Genomic DNA, 21,972 nt, shown 5'->3' on the forward strand with positions numbered 1-21,972 from the left:
ATTCTGACTTTATTTTGCAATAGAAAGATGCCTTGTCCGGCATTATCCCAGCTTCCGTGATAAACTTATGAGAGCTGAATTCTCCCTTAGGTTTAGTGAGGAATCCCTAACAAAACAGATTCCTTTTCTTCCTGGATTTCAGAATTTTCAGTGGGAGCAATGTCTTTGACCCAAACTCCTACTGTATCTATCTATCAGGTACTATAAATTCCAACTTCTCTCAACAGGGCTGCTGGGCTGCTAATAGGAACCAACAGAGTATAAAAAGCTGAAATCAGATGCAACTTGTCTGTGTGTTTCCCTACACAGTGTGTTTTTCTGCATATTTATAGTCCCATTGTAACTCTGCCCATCAAACCAGCTTTTCCTCTCCATCCATCCAGACATAATCTTGGTTACTTTCACTTGCCAGACATTACTTCAGATTACTTTCTGTCATTTATTTGGCTTAAAAGCCAAAAAATCTTGGGCCTCTCTGCTCCCATGCTAGTAGGAATAGCATTCCTCTGGCCCTTGCAGCCATGCTCTGCACTGAAAGAGTGAGCCGACTTAACACCCATCAAAGACACTCACACACACATGAGCCAAATCATAACATCTGGCAATTCTAGGAAGGAAAAGAATCCTAAGAGAGATCTTCAACAAGGAGAATCTCCTGAAATGGGATTATCTAAACCCACAGAGCCCCAGGGGAAATCTGGCAGAAGGATTAGCAATGTCCCTCAATGTGATACTAGAGCCCAGGGATACTAGGTGAAGGAGTAAAGAGATAGGACAAAAAGCTCATATGTCCTATACGGGAAGAGGCATATTTGATTGTGACTAATAACTCTGGAAAGCACTGTGGCCTGAGAATGGCTTATGGTTGTGGGAAAATTATCCCAGTTCCCTGCCAAGGTCACTGAGGGGCTGGGCTAGCTGCCATATAATTTAGATTTGCAGAAGGAACTCATCTAGTATACCACCTGCCCTTAACTACTCTAAATTTAGTTGATTTTTCCCCCATCAGCAGTCATTGCTGGCTTTTGCCTGTCTCTCCAGCTTTTTACTGATTTCCAATTTTCTTCCCCAAGCCAAATAGAACATACTCTTGGGGCCAAGTATTCTTTCTCATGTGAGAAGAAATGTAAGCAGCATCATTTCAAGGCTCACGTGAACAACAAGAAGAGCCATTTCTCCCTTTCTGTCCCCCCGGATCCCCACCCCAATATAGTCTGCCTGTTGGGGGAGGGGAGGCGATGGAACAAGAGGCTCTTTTGCTGAGAGTGACAAGATCCAGGAACACTGGACCATGATCTCTGTTGCCAGTTCCAACTATTAATGATTCTGGCATACGTAGGAGTGAGGAGAAATTTTTCAGAAGCCACAGCCCAAATATTTTGGGCAAGAGTAATTGAGGCTCTTTTTGTTTAATACTACCACAGGCTGGAGATGAATTTGCATTTGTGATGTCTGAGCCAGAGGAACTGAGGGGTAAGCTGAAGGAAAGCAGGTTTGCCTGATGTTTACAGCATCTATATTACCCGGGAACAACAGTCTTTGCTCTTCTAAAATGAAACTTAAATGACCCGTAGGACTTTCTTTACTATCTGGACATTCCGAACATCCAAAGAAATTCAGCGTCTATAGTCTATGGACTCGTGCAGAGGGTTTTTTTGATCCACACCCTTGAAGGGGCACTAACGCTCTTACCGAATGTTTGGCTGTACTGCTCCTTGCCATCTTGAATTGTGTGCTAGGTCACAAATTTCTAGTTCCTCAAAAATGTCATGGTTTAGGAGTGCCTGTACTTGTAAGCCTGCTGGGGGCGCTGATCTCTGCCCTTCACTTGTCTCCTTTTGTGGCGATCTCCTTCATCTCTTGAGAGAACACATTCAGACATCTTTGTATCGCCACAGCTTAGGTGGATGTCTGCTGCTCAGAGAAGGTGCTTGAAAGCTATTGAGAGAATGAGCAGGTGCCCTGTCCCCTTGTACTGCTGTCCCAGCGTCCTGTTAGAATCATTTCCCTCTGTGCCCATCTCCCCTGCTGGTTTGTGAGCAGCTGGAGGGCAGAATGCTGAGTCCAGGTGATGTTTGCAGCCCTCAGAGCACAGTGTTTTGTATGTAGTAGGTGCTCAGTGCGGGTTTAGGAATCCGTTGAACAAATACATTACCCAGTTTAAGTCTCTCCCGGGCAAACTCCCACTTGCTGGCATCATAAGGGAGCCGCTCACATTGCTCGTCCAGGGGAACTTCGTCTGGATCCATTATAATTGATAAGTAGTCAGTCTTTATTTCAGAAGAAGACTGAGAAAGAGATCTCAAAGTTACCAACAAGGAAACAACTTAAAAAAAAAATCCTGTCTATCCAATATAAAACAATACCTGGCCACCTCTGCTGCTATTTTGATTCATTTGGCTGAAACCTTGTAGCTGGGTGCACAAAGTACCCCTCTGCATATACATATGTGCATCACACTTGATCTTGCAACTGCCATTAAACAGCCCCTTACTCTTCTCACACTGCATTTCTGTAGGCTGGCTCTGCTCTGCCAGTACTGTCTCAGGTTATATGCACCCAGATTCTCCAGTGACCTTTTTGCTTGTTCTTAGACGATTATCAGATGATAGTCCTTCTCCAAAACATGCAAAGCATATTTATAAAATAATTCCAAACGACTGAAAATAACTTCTCATGACCATTCTGTACAAGTAGGGATATACATTACAGGATAGGCCAACAGTGGGAAGTGTGACTGTGGCTTTTCTGCATTTGCAAGAAAAGCTAGAGGTGGTGAAGTGAACCCAGAAGCCCTGGGACATTTGAGAGACATATTTCATGTGAAGTGTTTAAATATATTCAGAAGGCCCCTTGGTAGCTGCAGCTACCTGGAAACACTATAGGGTTCGTTAGTGAGAACACAGTAAGATTTACCTTCAATAAGAAATAGAAGTTGATTATTTCAAAGGCTGAGGAGTAAATTGGGTATGGGACTTAAACACAGCTGTGTTCTGAGTTCATTTGGCCATTACTAGGATGTCAAATAAGTAAGGCGGGCATCTGCCTTCAGGTGCTTATTTTGTCTTGGTCATGGAGATCAAGTCCAGAAAATATCCTTTATTTCAAATCCTAGGTAAATGGATTTGCATTTGGCATCTTAGATTCCTATCAATGGATGTATTGCCTGTTAACTCAATGCAGAGTTGGTGATGGCACTTCTATGGGCAGTTCAGATAAGGTGAGTTTTGGTAAATCTTGCCTAGAAGTTACATAAACTTCATTTCGATGAGTTTGGGGCCTACCTTGCATTGCCCTTGCCTAGGCCAGACCAGAGTTCAGGAAAGAAGTCACCCTCCATACACACCATTTCAGGCTCGCCCACATTCTTCGGCTCTTACTCACCATTCTGGGCTGTCACAGCTCACCTCATCCATCACTTGCAATCGGTCTCCTTCTCACAGAAATTATCACTAAAATGTGTGACTAATAGCCCAAAGCAGAAAGATTTGCCTGGCCTCCATGGCGGGTGGAAAACAGAGAAAGATATGGAGCGCATCTGTCACAAGCTGCGTTTGCCACTGGTGTTCATCTGTAAGGGCCAGCTTGGCAGATACTTGTGTGAGTCTAGAAGATGGGGAAGGAATACAAATTCCTATCCCAGGGCGCTGGGTGTGCACTAGAGAAGCACCTGGAGTAGGTTTTATGACCACACTTTCCATGTCCAATACAGCCAAGGCCATGAAAAACAAATCTCCAATCTTCAAAGAGCACAGGATGGTTGAAGCCTACCAAGGGACATGTCCATTTCTGGAGCATTATGTGGAGAGGCTAGTGGAGGTGTTGAGAGAGACAGGGGATCAGGCAATGAAAGACAACCTTCCCATAAATTTTATGGTTTATCTCAATAAGGCAGATGTGAGGAAACACCAAACAAGCCTCAAGGAAGGGCTTGAGGAGAGTTGGAGAGTAGAATCTTAGTTGGCAAATATTTATTCTTTCCGTTGACATTAACACTGAACAGCTACTAGGTGTTTGGTATGGAAGTTGCACAGCTAAGTGCTTCAGAGCCCAGGCGTGGAGGTTCACTGCCCGGCTCTGAGTCACAAATCTACTCTGGACCAGCACCTAACCTTGGCAAGCTGCTTAACCTTTCTAAACCGGGTATCCTTATCTGCGAAATAATGATAATGACAGCGGTGCTTATCTCCTAGGGTTGTTGCGAATATTACATGAAATGATCCGTGTCAAGCTGTTAGAAGGGGGCCTGGGATAAAGTAAGCATCGATCAACATTCGCTCTAATTCTAACACTGGCCTGTGCAGTGTGGGGGTAAAAGGATAACATCCAGCCCGTATCAATGAGGAATTCACTTCTGGTTACAGAAACCACATGGAAATCGTTTTTGAGGACTTATATCTCCTTGCCTGTATCTCCCAGAATTAATCACCTCTGAGATTCTCTAAGCATTCTCTTCTGGAGAGAATCATCTCTTGCTCTCATCCTTTCTTATTGACATCAAGATTGCAGATTTTTAGAAATATGAAGGCCATCTTCAATTTTGTCCCAATTTACCTTTCCAGTTTTATTTCCACTCTGCTCCTGTGTGCTTTTCACCCAGATGGTATCCCCTCATCTCTCATGAAAACCATCAAGATGATCCCCAGGAGGTACTATCAAACTTAGGGTCCTTGTGATTCAAGAAAATGGGTCTAGTGCCCCTAAATGATTCATCATGGCAAATGCATTTAAAAGGCCTGGGAAGGGGGGTTGGCTGCGTTTTTCTGCTTCTTTTCTTCCTGCCACAACCTTCAAACTCGTTCTCAAAACTTTATTTTCTCTGAAGTTTTTTCTACCCCCCACCCTCCATTGCAGCCTTTGGAACCCCTCCCAGATTTGGCACACTTTACTTTTGTTAGACCTACTTGCTTCCAAGCTATATCTCCCCTTTCAAAATGCCAGTTGCATGGCCTTTGTATCCTTCTAAAGCAGTGGCCTTCCCTGTCACGTCTCAAAACCAATCATCACATATGGTGGTGATGGGACATATTACGACAGAGGGTGCCTGCTAGCCTTGCCTCTCATATCAATGCTATTAAGGATGCCTTGTTGGTTTGGGTTACTAAGCCTAAGGTAGCACAGCCTGTGTTCAAAACTCAGCTCCAACTCTAACTAGTTTTGTGACTTTGGACAAGTTAGTTTACCTCTCTGAGCCTCACTTTCTCTCTCTATAAAATGAGAATAGTAATATACCCGCCTCTTTGCATTTTTGGAAGGATTAATTGAGCTACTACATAAAGAGCTCATTGTATGACATGGCACAGTAACCAGGGCTAATAAATCTTTAGAAATGGAGGAAGCCTCCTTGACACTTTTCAGGTCCTGTTGATTTTACCTGCTAAGTATATCTTGAATTCTAATCACGTAGACTAAGCTACCATCATTTCTTCCTTGGACAACTACAAAGTCTTCTGCTAGGCTCCTCTCTACTCATCCTTGCCTCCTCTGGTCCCTTCTCACAGCAGCCAAATTTTTCTTTCCAGACACAGCACACTTTCTTGTCCCCATGGCCCCAGGCTTCCTTTTACTTCCAGAATACAGACTATATTTCTTACCTCAGCCTGCAAGGCCCTGTCTGGCCAGCTTTTGCAGCCTCTCCTCTCCTGTCTCATGTTCTCCCTTGTTCCCTCCACTGCAGTCACACTGGTCTCTACCGGGTTCCCTTCCTAGGGTGTCACTGTCCTACGCCAACCTCACACTGTGCCTGCAGCACTTTTCCCTCCCTCTCTGCCTCACTGCCAGCTTACATCTTTCAGTAGCTGCCTCTACTGGCAAGTTCACATTTGTCTATGCAACTGATGAAAGCCAGGCTCCTCTCCACTGTCACCCAGGGCCTGACACTGGGCCTGGCACTCTGCATGGAGCAAGTGCACAGTAAATGGTGGAGGCATGAATAAATGGATGAATGAATGTAGGCTCTTCCCCATAAACACCCACCCCAACAAGTGGTACTGCAGGCCTAATCATAGAAATCTGGGCCTGAATCTCACACCAAAGAAGTAAGTTGTATGGTGGGGCTCAGGGACCATGGAATTGAGGTGACCTTGTGTGCATTCCTATAATGTTATGAGAGGTAAGTCAGAAGTGGGTCTTTATTTTGCTTTTCCCTTTTTGTTTCTTGGCAGAGAATAAGGAAGACCTTGCTGGTCTCATGCTGAATTTAAAGATTTTATTACATATTTTTAGATCAAAAATATCCCTCCTGTTTCTAGGAAATAATCATCTATTCATTGCTCTAGCTTTTTTTTTTTTTTTTTTTTTTTTTGCTCTAGCTTTTTATTTGAATACTCCACTCTATGGTTGAGAGATATTTTAATGATTCATTTTTGGTGTTCCCCAGGCCAGAGACAGAGGCCAGGAGGAAGGGGACTAGAGTCTAGCATTTGTTTAGTGTCTGCTCTAGACATGAGGCAAACATTTTAGAACATTATGTAAAAAGGAGCATAGAGCTTCATATGAAGGGGTACCTGGGTAGCTCAGTGGATGAATGTCTGCCTCCAGCTCAGGTCATGATTCCAGGGTTCTGGGATGGAGTCCCACATTGGGCTCCCTATGAGAGCCTGCTTTTCCCTCTGCCTATGTCTCTGCTTCTCTCTGTGTATCTCTCATGAATAAATAAATAAAATCTTAAAAAAAAAAAAAAGTCATCTGAAATGTTCTTACCCTTTTCAGTTTTCGGATAAAGAGCGTTAATAGGAGCCAGAAGAGGGTTGCAGCCACACAGGTACACGTCAGAGTAATTAGCTCCAGATTAGACTTGTCCGAGGTTCCTGGAGAGAGAAAACCATCAAGATGATGCCCAGGAGGCACTATCAAACTTAGGGTCTTTGTGATTCAAGAAAATGGGTCTAGTGCCCCTAAATGATTCATCATGGCAAATGCAATCTACTGGCACAAGAGTTAGTCTCTGGGATAGGCCTTACCTCCTGAGTAAGGCAGGATGCATAATATTATTATGAACTCACGCAGAAATTAAAAGACTTTCCAGAAATTCTATGGTTGAGTTTGCAAACTTTGTAATCCCACAAAGAGCTAATTGAACGCCAGAGGAGAAATTTTAAAAAGGAAAAAATTAAGGCAGGAACAAAAGCCCATTAAAATGCTAAATCTGGAATATGTGAAGTCTCCCTGATGTGTTTTAGAGGAAATTCTAAAGAAAAAGAAAAAAAAATAATAAAAATGACATAAAAGCCATCCTTTGGGACTCACAAAATTCTTCTACTTTGAATTTAAAAATAAAACTCAAGGACTGTCACAATTGCCTGCTCACTTCTTTTGGAATAGTCGGGCCAAAGTGCCCACCTCTTGTTCCCCACTCCTGGCTTCATTTCTGACCTTTGTGGCAGCAGCTGGCATGACAAGGGGGTCCTTCCCCATCACCTCTTTTCCCGGAATCACCCAGAGATCCAAAGGTGAGCAGTTCCTCCACCAGCAGAAAGAAATGACCCAAAGTGTTCAGGAGAAGCCTCCAGAGAGGAAGATCTTTGGGACTTGGAAAGGAATGCCCCAGGGGGTCCGGGACAGTGTGGTTCCCTACTTACTTACTCCAGGGAACAATTTCTCGAGAATTCTAATGTAGTGTCTTATGCTTTAACCTCATTACAAGGAGACAGAGGCTTCGTATTAAGCTAGGGAAGAAGAGCTGGATCCTATTTTCCTTGGACATAATGATGCGAATGGTATCACCGATTGAGCAGTTAACTATGTGCCAAGCCCTCCCCACCACCCTGTGAAGCAGGTATACTCTCCTCCTTTTCTGGACAAAGTGCTACATCTTGTGGGCTCTTTGTTTGCAAAAGAAGGTACCGAATTCTACTGCAGGTGACGTTCAGTCCAGAGGAGAGGGGAGGATGAGCAAGAGAAAGTTGACACACTCAGGGGGCTCACTGCCAACCTAACCGAGACTTAAGGCAAATGCAAAGAAATGAGATAAAAAGAGTTTTCAAGGGTTGAGGAAATCCAAAGCTCTTTGGAAGAAGCGACATTTGAAATGAATGGTGGCCTCCAGAGACGAGGAGGGGGAGGGCACACAAGCAGAGGGGACAGCAGGAGGACCCAGAGCTGGGAAGACAGGGGGCACACGTGGCAGTATAAGGCAAGGACAGGACCAGACCACAGAGTGTTTGAGCATCTGCATAAAGGGTTTATTTATTTATTTAAAAGATTTTATTTATTTATTCATGAGACACACACACACACACACACACACACAGAGAGAGAGAGAGAGAGAGAGAGAGAGAGAGAGAGAGACAGGCAGAGGGAGAAGCAGGCTCCATGCAGGGAGCCCGATGTGGGACTCGATCCCGGGTCTCCAGGATCACGCTCTGAGCCAAAGGCAGGTGCTAAACCACTGAGCCACCCGGACTGCCCTGCATAAAGGGTTTAAACTGTATGCTACATGCAGGCAATTGGAGCCAGTGAAGTTTCTCTGAAGAACAGCAAATACACAAGCTAGGAACCTGAGCCACTTCCTTCTTCCCTCGTATCCATCCGGCCACCCAGTGCATGTGCTTCCTGCAAGCCGCGGTCCCTGCTGCAGCATGGCTTTGCATCTCGGGGGGAAATCCACAGTTTCTCCCCATCCAGTCCAACAAAAGTCCCATCTGTCCTCCTCCCATGGCTCAGGAAATTGTCACCTCCTGCCCTGCCCCGCTCTCACGGCCTCCACCAAGCCCCTACCAGCTGTCACCTGGCTTACTGTGCTACCTTCCTGACCAGCCTTGACCACCCCCCCCAACCCCACACACACCCTGGGGCTCTTCTCCACCCTGAGCCAGCGTGATCTTGCCTCCATCTAAATGCCATCACTTCCCTTTCTGCCCTTGTGGCTGTCAGGATAAAAATCCAAACCTTGGATCCTTTATGACCAATCTTGCCTGTCTCTTGAGCTTCCTCTCCTGCCATGCTCCTACTTGCTCCAATCACATCAAAATCCCTATAGTGTCTTAAATGACCAGCTCTTCTTCCCCTCACTGTTTCTCCACCAGAAGGTCAGCTTCAGGGGGCTGTGGGCCACATTGTTTTCATCTTTATGTCCCCACTCCTCAGACTGGGTGAATGAGTAGACAAGTTATGATTTGCTTTGTTGCCAAGGAGTTTCATGAAGCTTTCAAAGGATTCAGGGTCAAATTCCTGTTCGTGTGTATTAATCCAGTAAACACATGGAATACCACCCACGTCGCAGGCTCTGTTCTAGATGCTGGTATGTGGTGGTAGATGAAAGGTATGGTCTGGAGTTCACAGTCTGGCACTCAAATCTGAGCAGGTGAACGTGTTCAGAGTTGTGAGTGGAGCAGCAGAATGCAGGATTGTGGTTCTCTTGTCCACTGTTCCATCTCTGGTGTTTAGAAGAGTGCCTGGCACATAGTAGGCATCTTGAATATACTGGATGAGTGAATAAATGGATTTGGCTTCATTTGTTAACTTGTGGCTATTTCCCTAAACCTCATGAGAATGAGGACAGCTTTCTTGAAGAAGTTTCGAAGAATGGTAAGTTGTTCTCTCAGTATACAACCCCTTGATGGGAATATCGTAAGCTCAAGTTAGTATGAGTTTGGCTTTCCTCCCCCATGTGAAAGGTCTCATGCTGCCCTGCTATATTCACACACACATACTCTCTCTCTGTCTTCTCTGCTTATGCTGCAAATAAGTTTTGTGGAATCTTAACTGGGACCGGCTCAGACCATGGTGGCCTTTGGCTGTTGGAGATGCTGATAGCATCTTGAGACATGGTACTGTCTGTATTAAACCTCTGCAGATGCCTCCTGCCTGGAATGCCCTGGGAGAGGCCCCCTCCCATTGTGGGAACTTTCCCACTGCATTCCACGGGGCAGGAAGTTGACCCCCAAAGTAATTCCACAGCCCTTACTCAGGCAAAATTCCTTTCAGTGGGACCAAATGTGTTTATATGCACTTCCACATTTAAAGAATCAACTCATTAAAAAACATCTTCAAGATGAACATTTATGACAGGCGAAAGATCTCTCTCTTTAGCATTGTCACTGCTCACTGCAAACTAAAAAGGGAAATTAACAAGAAATCATGTAGTATCTGCACTCTACCTCTGTCCCATTTGCTTTATTTGGAAAGTAACCCGTAGGCTAGTCTTCGGTTGAGTAGGCTGACTTCAGTCAGCAGCATCTCTTCCTATGCAGCTCTTGGATGTTTTCTCAGAGGTCAAACATCCCCACACTGGTCTGACTAGACCCGGCTTCAACTAGCTGGTGACAGCTGATGAGCTCAGTCCATGAAATGGCCCAGCTGCACATGCCAGCGGGGAAAGGAGGCCAGAGGAAACGTGGGTGGGACTTGACAATAGTGAGGAGCGAGCAGTGGGGCCCATTGCTCTCAGATGCCGTGTGTGCAAGCCTGCGTCGGGGCACAGTGCAAGGTTATGGGAGAGGGACAAGAATGTGGCCAATCTGAAGAGTTAGGGGGACGTACTTTCTGGTACAGATTGCTAACCCTGTTCCACAGAGGCTTCTGTCTCAGTTACCCTCCCAGGCTTCAGACTGTCCCTCTTGGGACAGGAAGGGCAGGTGCCACCCAGGGGAGGCACCGGTTCCTGAGGGGTGACATGCCTGGTCTACAGTCTATGCAACTGCAGCGGCCTGCTACCCTGCCCTGAGCCTTTCTGATGGCAAAGGCCCCTCACTCTGCAGGGATGGACTCTGTGTTGTGGCAACATCCCGCCAACCCTGGCACCCAGTGCTGTGTGGCACCCGACTGCCTGAATCAAGGGGCGGCAGAGCCAGGGAACTCCACTCTCACAATATAACCAGTGGTGCTTCCCAGGAGGCTAGGAGACTCCCCAAGCAAAAGACCAGGGCCTCTGGCCTGGGACCTGCCTTGACTTGAGATGTGCATGAGTTTCACCAGGAAAGGGCAGGAAGCAAGTAGCTATGTCTTAAACCAAGGACCCTGTGCTCCAGCTTCCTCATCCTTCAAATGTGGAGGTAACAGCAGCACCCTAGCTCACAGGTGAAATGTGGAAATCTAGTGAAAGCTATTCTTTTGAAAGTTTCCACCAACTCCCCCCGGGGCTCCCTTTCCTTTTTTTAACCCCCAAATCCTTATTATTTTGGGGGGTTTCATATACAAGATAATTTCATATACAAGATAATTTTCATTCAAAGCTATTGCATATGTCACAATTTGTCTTTTCTTTCTAAAACTATTCAGACTTTGACCAAATGCTGATCATTTTCTACAGACAACCGAGTCACTGCTTTCCCTGAGAAATTTGCCTCATACCTGCCAGGGTGGCTTAGGTGTTCTTCTCTGTTTCTATCATTATTTTAATTTGAGATAACTGTTTATGTGGGTTTATTGCCCATTAAAGTCTTAAGACATCAAAAGGAGGGTGTGTGTTATGTTCATTTTACATCTCTAGCACTGGCCCAGTAGAAGTGTCAATAGATATTTATTTATAGAGAGATGAAAAAAATTAATCAGATATACTAGGGACACCTGGGTGGCTCAGTGGTCGAGTGTCTGCCTTTGGCTCAGGTCGTGATCCCGGGGTCCTGGGATCCAGTCCCACATCGGGTTCCGTATGGGGAGGCTGCTTTTCCCTCTGCCTATGTCTCTGCCTTTCTGTCTCTCTCTTTTATCTAAAATCCAATAACCAATAAACCAGTTAACCTTATTATGTAATTTCTCTAAGACTTCTTAGAATATTAAAATTGTCTCTCATTTATAAAGCTTTTTGAGAATCTGTGTACACTGGTTTGGAGCCCCTCTTTAGGACAGAGATATATGGAAAAACTGTATTCATATTAAACTGGGAAGAAATTTTCAAGAATAATTTGAGTTAAAGATATTTAAAGTTGTCTTTATGTGCCATACATACATATGAAAGCTATTAAAGCTAAACTTCTTAGGTCAAATAGAGCTTTTGTGGTTTGGAACCCCATTTGGGTCACTCACTGGTTAAGTGTAGGAAAACTATAGTACAGAAAGTTTTGTTGAAGTTAATATGGCTTATCATGTTAACAAGCGATCACTAGCTACTATTTTAAAAGCTTCCATTATATTCCAGATACAGTTTTAAATGTGTTAATCCTTAGAACCCCAGAAGGTAGGTATACCATTATTCGTGTCTATTTTGCAGATGAGCAAAATGAGGCACCAGGAAGATAAGTAGTTGGCCCAAGGGCACACAGCTCAGGAACAGTGATGCACCTGGCTGCAGTGGGGTCCTCTGTTGTCTTAGAGCTGAGAGGCAGTAGAGCAGAATGGTTCAACACGGATCCAATTCTCAGCTCCACCACTACTAGCTTCGTAACCCTAAACAAAATCCTAAATCTTTCTGTGCTTCAGATTCTCACTTGCAGATAGAAAAAAATTCCCATTGGGTTGTCACAAAAGTTGAGCAGATGAATGCACATTCAGCGAGCATAAGATATTACAAGTGAATTCCATCTCCATTTTTAAATTTTTAAATTTTTTTGTTTTTTGTTTTAAATATTTTTATTTATTCATGAGAGACACAGAGAGGCAGAGGGAGAAGCAGGCTCCCTGAGGGGAACTGGATGTGGGACTCGATCTCGGGACTCTGGGATCGTGCCCTGAACCAAAGGCAGATGCTCAACCACTGAGCCACCCAGACGGCCCCCATTTTTTGAATTCTTGATCAAAGCCAGCTTTGTGTCATCATTTCGACTTCAAGGACGAAGGCATGTGTATCCCATCCCCTAGTTCTTCTGTGTGAAATTAACGAGGAGCAGAGTTCATCTCTCCATTGCCAAGCCCTGGTCTCTCCTTGGGAACCCTTCTGAATTGCCAACACCCAGGAGAAGGGAGTAGCATTAGTTGCCAACATGTTCCTGTGAATTAGTTTATCACACCTTTCCTAGTGCCAGGATAGCCAGGGGAGTGAATTTGGGGCAGGATTCAGGAAGAGAGGAGCATCAAAAGGAAATGAAACATGAAAGCTGGCCTGGCCAAGGAGGATAAAAGAGAGTAGCTGCATACCCAACACAATTTTGAGCTTTTCCTATATTTTACTCTCAGAATTTATTAAGGGACACAGTATACATCTCCTGCTGTATGGGTCCTTTCCTGAGATGTGTTAATGTGCAAATATTATGGCATAATTTTACAAATCTCACCTCTAATGCCACTCTAAGCATTTAGACTGCAGGGCAGCCCTAAGGCAAAGTCCTTCTGTGCTTTCCATGATTTTCAGATCCATCAGTCATCCCCCAAAGAATGTGTAATATGGTATTTTCTCCTGTGTAATTTATAAATGCTATTGAAATAGCATTTCAATAGCAAGGCCTAAATCTGTTATAAGAACATATCTACATATTTATTGTGGTTATTCCTTGCAATAATAAAGCATAGTTTATCTTAAGTCCTCGGATGAAAATATGCCATGCTTTCATTGAACCAGTGCCATTGAGTTTCATGGGCGATTGAGTGCTGTGTCAATTTCAGAAATTATTTTGGTTATGAACCCGTTTTGTGTTGTTGTTTTTAATGTTCGAGCTTCCCCTTGGAGAGTTCCACGTGTACTCATGTGCAGTCCAAACCAAACAAGACCTGTGATTATTTAAAGAAGCCACTTTGACCCCACAGTCCACTCATCCTTTTCAGATACAAAAATAACACATTGTTTTATCTATGAGTATAAGAATCCTTTTTCAAGGGAAATAAAAAGAGCAGACAGTTTCCTTCCTGGCTAATTCATAAACCTTTTTAAACCCGTTAAACATAGTCGCAGACACAACTCGTTTGCTTGCTTTCATTTCCTAAACTCAACCTGACAAGATAGGTCAGCATGAAGAGTCTCTATACATCTATTGGGAAATCAAGTGTAAAGCCAGGGAATGTTTCATGGCCCCCAGAGTGACAGCCAAAAGAGAGGGAGCAAAGATCTAATTTCAGTGATAAAATAACCAGGTACCACACTGAAAGTTTCAGAAGAGCATCTAAGGATTAAATTTTTACTTGGTGGGCAGCCCCGGTGGCTCAGTGGTTTAGCGCCACCTTCAGCCCAGGACCTGATCCTGGGGACCCGGGATCGAGTCCCATGTCAGGCTCCCTGCATAGAGCCTGCTTCTCTCTCTGCTTATGTCTCCGCCTCTCTCTCTGTGTCTCTCATGAATAAATAAATAAAATCTTTAAAAAAAATTTTTTTTTACTTGGTAAGCCTCAACTACTTGCATTCAAGATAGTGCATCTAACTAATGAGATGCATATACTATCCACTTTTTAAAAATCTTTTTTTAAAGATTATTTATTTATTCATGAGAGACACACAGAGAGAGGCAGAGACATAGGCAGAGGGAGAAGCAGGCTCCCTCTGGGGAGCCTGATGCAGAACTCGATCCCAGGACCCCAAGATCATTGTGAAGCTAAAATTTGGCTCTGTGAAACTTCACTGCCACTCCCCTCCTTGGTTCCGGTTATTTTTTTTTTTTGATGTGTCAAAGACAGAGTGAAATGTCTCCTCGGTCTGAAGCTTCTTAAATATTTGAGGAAAACAATAATATCACCCCATAGTTTTTAGACTAAACATCCGCATTTCCTCGCACTATTTTATCATTATCCTATTCGGATATGGCCCCATTTATTTATAAATGGGTACAGTATTTCAGGTACTTTGATGATTGCAGGTCAGGGACACTATTTTTTCAGCTAACCACAATTTTTAAGCAGAAAGGTTGGATACAGCTGTTGCTGCAAGAGCAGGGCAAAAAATTACAAAAGGGAGCCAGGAGGAAGGCAGAAAAGCAGACATAAGAACTCAAAAAGCATGGCAGCTGGGAACAATAATGAGCAAAAAGAAAGAGCCATATCCATAAAGCGTCCACGGCCACCTTGCCAGCTATATCATTTCCCCAAGTGCTAGTGGAGAGTAATGCCACACGAGAGAAAAGAGGTCATGAATCAAAAGTACCAGTTCCTCAGAAAACCCAGTGGGCTAGACAAGAGGAAATATTTAAAATTGCCTAGACTTTGTTGTTGCCAAGGGAGATATGAACGCAGAAGGCTGACAGTTGTCTCATAGCTCGCTGCCCCATTCACCTTGCCAATCCAACATCCTCTGAGGCTTCCTTTAGATCTCAGCTCATTCCCCATGGCCTTTCTAGTCTCTCTGAACTCCTGAGCTCATATTAGCAGCACTGCATGGTCTGCTTGATACAAACTAGTGTTTCTAGTTTAAGAAGAGCTCAACATTCTGCTTTTTAAAGCTTGATTGATTGATTGATTTGAGAGAACGTGAGAGCAGGGGATGGGGACAGAGAGAGAGAATATCCAAGCAGACACAGAGCCTGACACGGGGCTCCATCCCACCAGCCAGGAGATCAGGATCAGAGCTGAAACCAAGAGTCAGACACTTATTTACTGAGCCACCTAGGTGCTCCAAGGAACTCAAAATTCTTATCGGTCTGGTTCTAATTGTTTTGTGTGCACCTTAATCTTCTTCCAACTAGGTTTTGAAAGCACAGTGAGGTTAGGAATCATGGCTTACACTTCCATGTGTGCAGCAGCACAGTCCTGGGAACACAACTAAGCCGTTGAGTTAATAACTAATTGCATTTGGCTTATCTCTATTGCCATACACAATATATGTCAACATGTGCCTTTTTTCAGACATACAGTGGTGGTTTCCTAAGTAGATCAATCCAACAAACACATTTATCAAATGCTCAGGGATAGAGTGGTAAGTAAGCATTGCGTTAAAGGTTTATGTCAAGTACTCTGGGGGCACAAGGGGGATATGCTCTATGCCTGAAGCAAGAGCACAAGTGAGTTGTCAGGATGAGTGGGGTTGTCTGGGGGAGAATGAGGTGGGAGGAAGGCAGGCTGTGAAGACCAAAGGAAGGCTGAAGATGGGGAGGGGAAGTGTGCGTTCAGGGGGTCCTGGGCAGTCACATGGCTGGGGAGCTCAGGTGTGAAGAGAGGGATGAGCCATGAGGCTGCAGGGGGAGCCTTGGGAGGACCTTGCATGCCTAGATGAGGATAAGGGGTGGAACCACTGCAAATTCGAAGCAGGGAAGTAACCTATTGTAAGATTAGTCATTTAAAAAGATCACTCTTGGGGCACCTAGGTGGCTCAGGGGTTGAGTGTCTGTCTTTGGCTCAGGTCATGATCCTGGGATCCTAGGATCTAGTCCAGCATCCAGCTCCCTGCAGAGAGCCTGCTTCTCCCTCTGCCTATGTCTCTGCCTCTCTCTCTGTGTCTCTCATGAATAAATAAATAAAATCCTAAAAAAATAAAATAAAAAGCTCACTCTAGAATTGGAAGAGATAAGTAGGTGGACTGTGTGGGAGGCTGAGAGATGATGTCAGGAGATGACAGGCTCAGGACATCCATAGTGGCAGCCTACATGGGCAACCCACGTCGCAATGGTCTCCCCTTTCCTCAGAAGCAAATGACACAGACTGATGGAAATATGGAGAAAGGACCAGTGGCAGTCATATTCTTAATGCTGTCTGACTTTAGAAAAGCATTTCGTGGGAAAAGGAATCACCGTAGGAAATTAGAACCAGGTAGAGAGAAAACCAAATGACAAGATAACTGGAAAGGTCTAACCGCCCAATTTTATGCTAAGGCTTCAAAGACAGGCTCCTACGGTACTTCAGGAATGGGATGAATGGAGGAAGGGTGGCAAGTCACAAGACATGGACCGCAGCCAGCCTTCTTGCTGACTTCATTGTGTGGCTTTGGGCAAATAATTAACCTTTTTTGAGGGTCAATTTTCCCATCTGTAGACTGAAGATAATACTAGTTACTTCTTTGGATTCTTATGAAGTTCATGGGACTGGGTATGCCAGTTGTCCCGCAGGGTCTGCACAGAAAGGCATTAAATACACAGTGCCCTGCTAAGTGCTGGGCACAGCTAAGGGAAACAAAGATACATCAGACATAGTTCTGTCTCAATAAGTCTACAATCCAGTAGGGGAGATAGGCCCATCAATCCCTAAAGCATAATAAAAAGCCGAATAAAATAGGTACTGACTAAAGATCCAAGAACCGTGGTGTGGGAGGGCAGAGAAGAGAAGGAGTGTCTGCGTCAGCTGTTCATCCTGGAGGATGCTGCTAAACTGGACAGAGGAGGAGGAGGATTAGTGGGGAGTCAGGCTCTCTGAGGGCCAGAGCGCTGGCTCCAGTCCAGCCCAGGAGTCTCCACTGTGCCACTGCTCTGCCCCTGCCCCGACAGCAAACTCATCACAGCAGGAGACGCTACTCCAGGAGGGTAGGCTTATGGCAGAGGGGGGTGGTCATGACTGCGGGCAGAAGAAACTCACCCGCTGTGAAGCCATGTGGCTTCTAGGGAACCCAGCCTGGCAGAAGAGGTGAAGGGAAAGGAGGTGAAGTCTTTATGGAGAGCTGCAAACTTGCATAGGTGTCCTGGCTTCGGGCAAGGGCTCCTCCCAAGCCATTAGCTGCCTAGCCATTGGGTCAGACACGTACCCATATTCCCTGGTAGAGAAGAGTGGCCATGGTGGGGGTGGCCCACGAGGAAGGCAGGTGTTGGGGGGCTGGAGTGGGTCTGAGAAGCCCAGCTCTACACACACACATCTGCCATTACCTGGCCGTAGGGTTTAGATCCGTCCTCTCATTCCTGTCTGGGGGTTCCTAACTGCTCTGTGCATCTTACGGGGTTGTTGTCAGGACAGGGGGGAAAGCGCCTCCTGGACTGAAGATCAGGGACCTCCTTGCCCTCTCAGATCCGTGGCCTGATGGAGCCCCTCCGCGAAGGCCACATCTGGAGTCTTTGTTAATTCATAGGTAAACGAACAATCCTTTGAAGAAGGAGGTGTTAAAGAGATGCACACATAATTGTTTTCTCTGTGTGTAAGCAGACCAGTTGAAAGAATACCGAAATGAGGACTATTTGGGAGGGAGACAGGACCATTACTGTAAGAATTTAAGGAATGCTACCCTTGGCTTTTCCCGAAAGTATACATTCATGGAAGCATGGGTTTTAGATTTTTCCGGAGGCTCTCTAAAACCAGCTCCTCGGAAAAGGAGGGGGTGATGCTCTGTTTTAAAGGCGGCTGAATTCTCCGCGTTAGGCTCCTGAAGCAGTGCAAGTTTCCAGAGTGGAAGAACGGACACAGGCTGTTCTTCCACCAGGAATGCTTCCCTATTCCGTCGTCTCCCGGGGAGCCCCTGGAAACAGGCTACTGAACAAATTGCCTCTTTTCATGTAAAACCTCAACATGCCACAGATATTTATCCCCCAAAAGGTGCCAATTTGATATCTTATGATGCCGTCGATGTTATGGTTTGGATGATTCCTGGCATCAGAGGACTGAAACTGAGGCCTGAACTACTTTCCAAATGGGAGCCACATGGCGCAGCCCGGGCTAGGATGAGGCTGCTTTGGATTTTGCTGCTGAACCAACTATCTGAGGTCTACAAAGAAGGAAGCACTTGGAACATTTTTCTCAAACGTGGTCTGTTTTTTATGTGTTGCTTCTCCTTGATAATTTTTTGCAGCCTGCTCTGTGTTAAACAAACAAACAAACCAGCTTATGAAAACATTCAGAAGAGCGGCATATGTCTAACTGATGGGAGTTGGAAAAGGAAAAAGAATGAACTAGTTTCCAATGTGTGGGTGTCTCCCCCTCCCTCCACCCCTCTGCCTTCTTGAATTTCTTTGTCACCAGCCCGGCCACTGACTCGTTCTCTGCGGGTCAGTGGCCTGCCTATGATGGCAGCTGGCTTTCCTCTCTTCTGGGAACTACTTCCCTGCAGAGATCATCTTCAGATGGCAGCTCTGGGGGTGGGAGGGGGGTGGCCCCCCAGTGTCTTTGCCTTGGGCCTGCCAGGCCACCCTACAGGGTAGCTTCCCAAAGCCTGGTGGTGGTAGTGGTGGTAGGGAGTAGTGGGGAGGTGGGAAGGGGTGAGGAGGGCAGGGAGAGGAACAGGCCCAAGCTGCCCGCAGGAGACCAGGAGGTGAAAAGTTAAACAGATGTCTGAACTGTTTCTTGTTGCTCTTTGGAGCAGCTGTTTACCTTGAACAGTGAGGTACGCCGAGCTTTCCACGGATCCCTTCTGGTTGGTGGCTTTGCAGTGATAGACACCTTCATCCTCTTCTGTGACTCTTTCAATAAACAGTGTGCTGCTTCCTGGTCCTAAAATAATTCCTGGGGAGTGAAAGATGTTTACATGAGTGGGCCTGGGTGACACACAAAAACAGCTACTTCTATAATCCAACCCTCTTCCTATAATTATGCCTTCAGACAAGGAAATCCAAGCTCTAGGTAACCTTGGGCAGGGCCGCTTATTTGTTTTCTCTCGTCCCTGGGCTTTTTCATAGCACCTTCCCCAGATCCCAGCTGTGGAGGTGCAGCTCCAACCCAGGCCACTCACTGTGTGGAGAGAAATGAGATGGGGCTACCATCTCCAGCTTTCAGAAGCAAATGTCAAGGAGGCGGCACATCTAATAATAACACCATTTACTCACCGCCTGCTGTGTGCTAGCACTAGACCACACACTTCTCATCTTGACATTGGCAACTGCCCTGTAAGGTCTTGGTGTCTCTGTTTTACAAATGTGGAAACAGATTTGGTGAGGTTGAGTAGCCTAAGAGCCTGCAGTTGGACTGGAACACGTCTGTGCCAAAGGGGCCAAAGGGAGCCCTGCTTCACTACTAAGAGAGGTGAAGACTTTGGGCTGTATTTTAATCTAGGCCTTAGCGCTTCGAGCTTTGTCCCTTGAGACTAGCTGCTTAACCTTTCTGTGTTTCGGTTTCTTCAAACTTAAGATGAAAATGAAAGCAGTTCCTAACAGGTACACAGGAACATGAGTGGTAGGTGCAGGACACACGGACACACAGTAAGTGCTCAGTAAATACAAGCTAAAGTGTGACTACAGAGCATCATGTAATGGAAGGAAAATCATGGATTCTGACCCCAGCTTGGAGACACAGTAGCTTCAACACCAAAGACCACCACCAAGTATTTATTGAGTACTTACTCTGCTATCAATCTATGTTAAAGACTTGGGGAGGGGGGAGGCTAAGACATAGATAAAGGCCAGTCCCACCTTTATCCCCTTGAGAGGGGAAAATGAACTCCTACTAAACACACAGATATATATTCTTGTTCTTTCTCTCTCTCTCTCTCTCCATTTCACACACACGTGCCAGCAAACAGAAAGTGTTTCATAAATGAGAGTGAATAAATGTAGCACAGCATACCCAGTTAAATGCCAAGCCCAGGGTGGGAGGGAGAGCTTTAAGTATAGGAAAACTCAGGAAGGGATCCTGGAGGAGGTGGGCCTTGGGCTGAGGTTTATGGGATTATCAGAGGTGCAGTGGGAAGGGCAGGCAAGAGAACAGCCATGCCAAGACATGAATGTGAATTGAATGCTTATTCTGGAATAGTAATAAAATGGGTCTGGCCAGACTATGGGCTATATTTTGTTAGTTTAAATAGTTTGTACTCCCCTGATTATAAAAGACACCCAATAAAGAAAATCTGAGAAATATTGGAAAGCATAAAGAAAAGGTAAAGCAAACCTACAGTCTTTCCTCCAAGACATTTCCCTTTATTCTTTTTTAAGGAGGATTTTTAAACACAGTTTGTTCATTTGTATGGTATTTTTGAGCTCCTACACGTACTAGCCACTATTGTAGATCTGGTGATATCATAATAAGCAAGACAAATGAATACTTCCCTACAAAGGACTTACATTATAGTGTTGGAGAGTTACAAATAAGTAATTTCAAGGAACAAAGCCTGTGAAGAAACTAAACTAGGTTAAGGGGACCCTGGGCTATGGAGGGTGTTTAGGGAAGGTTCTCTGAAGAGGTGACATCTGAGCAGGGCCCTGAAAGATGGGGAAGAATGAGCTTTTTAAAGATCTGAAAGGGGCATTTGATAGGAAAGTAGAGGGAATAGCAACTATAAAGTCCCTGGATGGGGAACACCTGGGTGGCCCAGTGGTTGAGCCTCTGCCTTCAGCTCAGGTCGTGACCCCAGGTCCTAGGATCAAGTCCCACATCAGGCTCCGCACAGGGAGCCTGCTTCTCCCTCTGCCTATGTCTCTCGTGAATAAACAGATAAAAATCTTAAAAAAAAAAAAAAAAGTCCTTGGGGGCAGGAATGGGCTTGTTTAACAGACAGTGAAAAAGACCACTGTAGACTTTAGTTAGCAAGCAGGAGAGAAGAGAGTTGGTAGGGCTTGATCATGTATGACCACAGGCCACAGTAGGGATTTAAAGTTTTATTCTAGGCATCGAAGAAAGCCACTAGAGGGTTATATCTAATTGCTCATAACTATAAAAATAGTATAATTAACATCTTTAGGCATGAAGATTTTTCTGTATTTCAGATTATTTCCTTAGGATAGATTTCCAGGAACAGATTTATTAGGTCAAGAGCTCTTGATTCTTATAACCATTTTGCCTTCCAAAAAGATTATACCTATTAACACGTCTACCAGCAAGACTGTTTTACGACTCTCTTGTCAGTACTGAGCAGTATCATCTAAAAATACAAAACACAAACCTTTGCTGATGTGATGGATGATTTGTTAGTCATTTTATTTTCAAAGCATCCATTTTGAGAAGTTGACTGGAAAAGGTGAATTCAGATTAAGGAGAGGTTCGAAATCTTGGCTGAGGAGTTTCCATTTAGTGTAGACAGTATAGAAGGAAGGAGGAGCTCACAAAGATTTTTGAGCAGGGAAATGACATAATGAAGGCAATGTTTAAGGAAGTTTAGTCTAGAATGAGAACGCAGGGTAGAGAGGAATGAGGGAGAAGTGGCATCTGGAAATCCAGCTTACCAGTTTTAACTCCGGCAAAGAATGCTGAGGATCCAGATCTGGATGGTGGGAAAGGAAGTAGAGAGGAAGAAATGCAAACGGACACTCTGTACAAACAGCCTACAGGAACTGCTCCTCTACTAGATGAAGGAATGGGCAGAGATGCGTGCAAGATGGTTCTAATATTCTAAGCCCA

General features: G+C 45.0%; 1 protein-coding gene across 2 annotated transcripts in view; it reads right to left on the reverse strand.

Moving 5' to 3' along the window:
* FLT1 (fms related receptor tyrosine kinase 1) overlaps nt 1-21,972 on the reverse strand; it is a 177,526-nt gene that overhangs the window by 33,892 nt on the left and 121,662 nt on the right. For both annotated transcript variants that reach the window (XM_041764815.1, XM_041764814.1), the window contains exons 15-17: nt 19,018-19,149; nt 6,703-6,809; nt 2,156-2,288 (exon numbers count right to left, since the gene is read on the reverse strand). In XM_041764815.1, the coding sequence (XP_041620749.1) occupies nt 2,156-2,288; nt 6,703-6,809; nt 19,018-19,149 (372 nt within the window). The remainder of the gene's footprint in view (nt 1-2,155; nt 2,289-6,702; nt 6,810-19,017; nt 19,150-21,972) is intronic.

This window comes from Vulpes lagopus, chromosome 8, assembly GCF_018345385.1.
Source record: "Vulpes lagopus strain Blue_001 chromosome 8, ASM1834538v1, whole genome shotgun sequence".
NCBI classification, from domain to species: Eukaryota; Metazoa; Chordata; class Mammalia; order Carnivora; family Canidae; genus Vulpes; species Vulpes lagopus.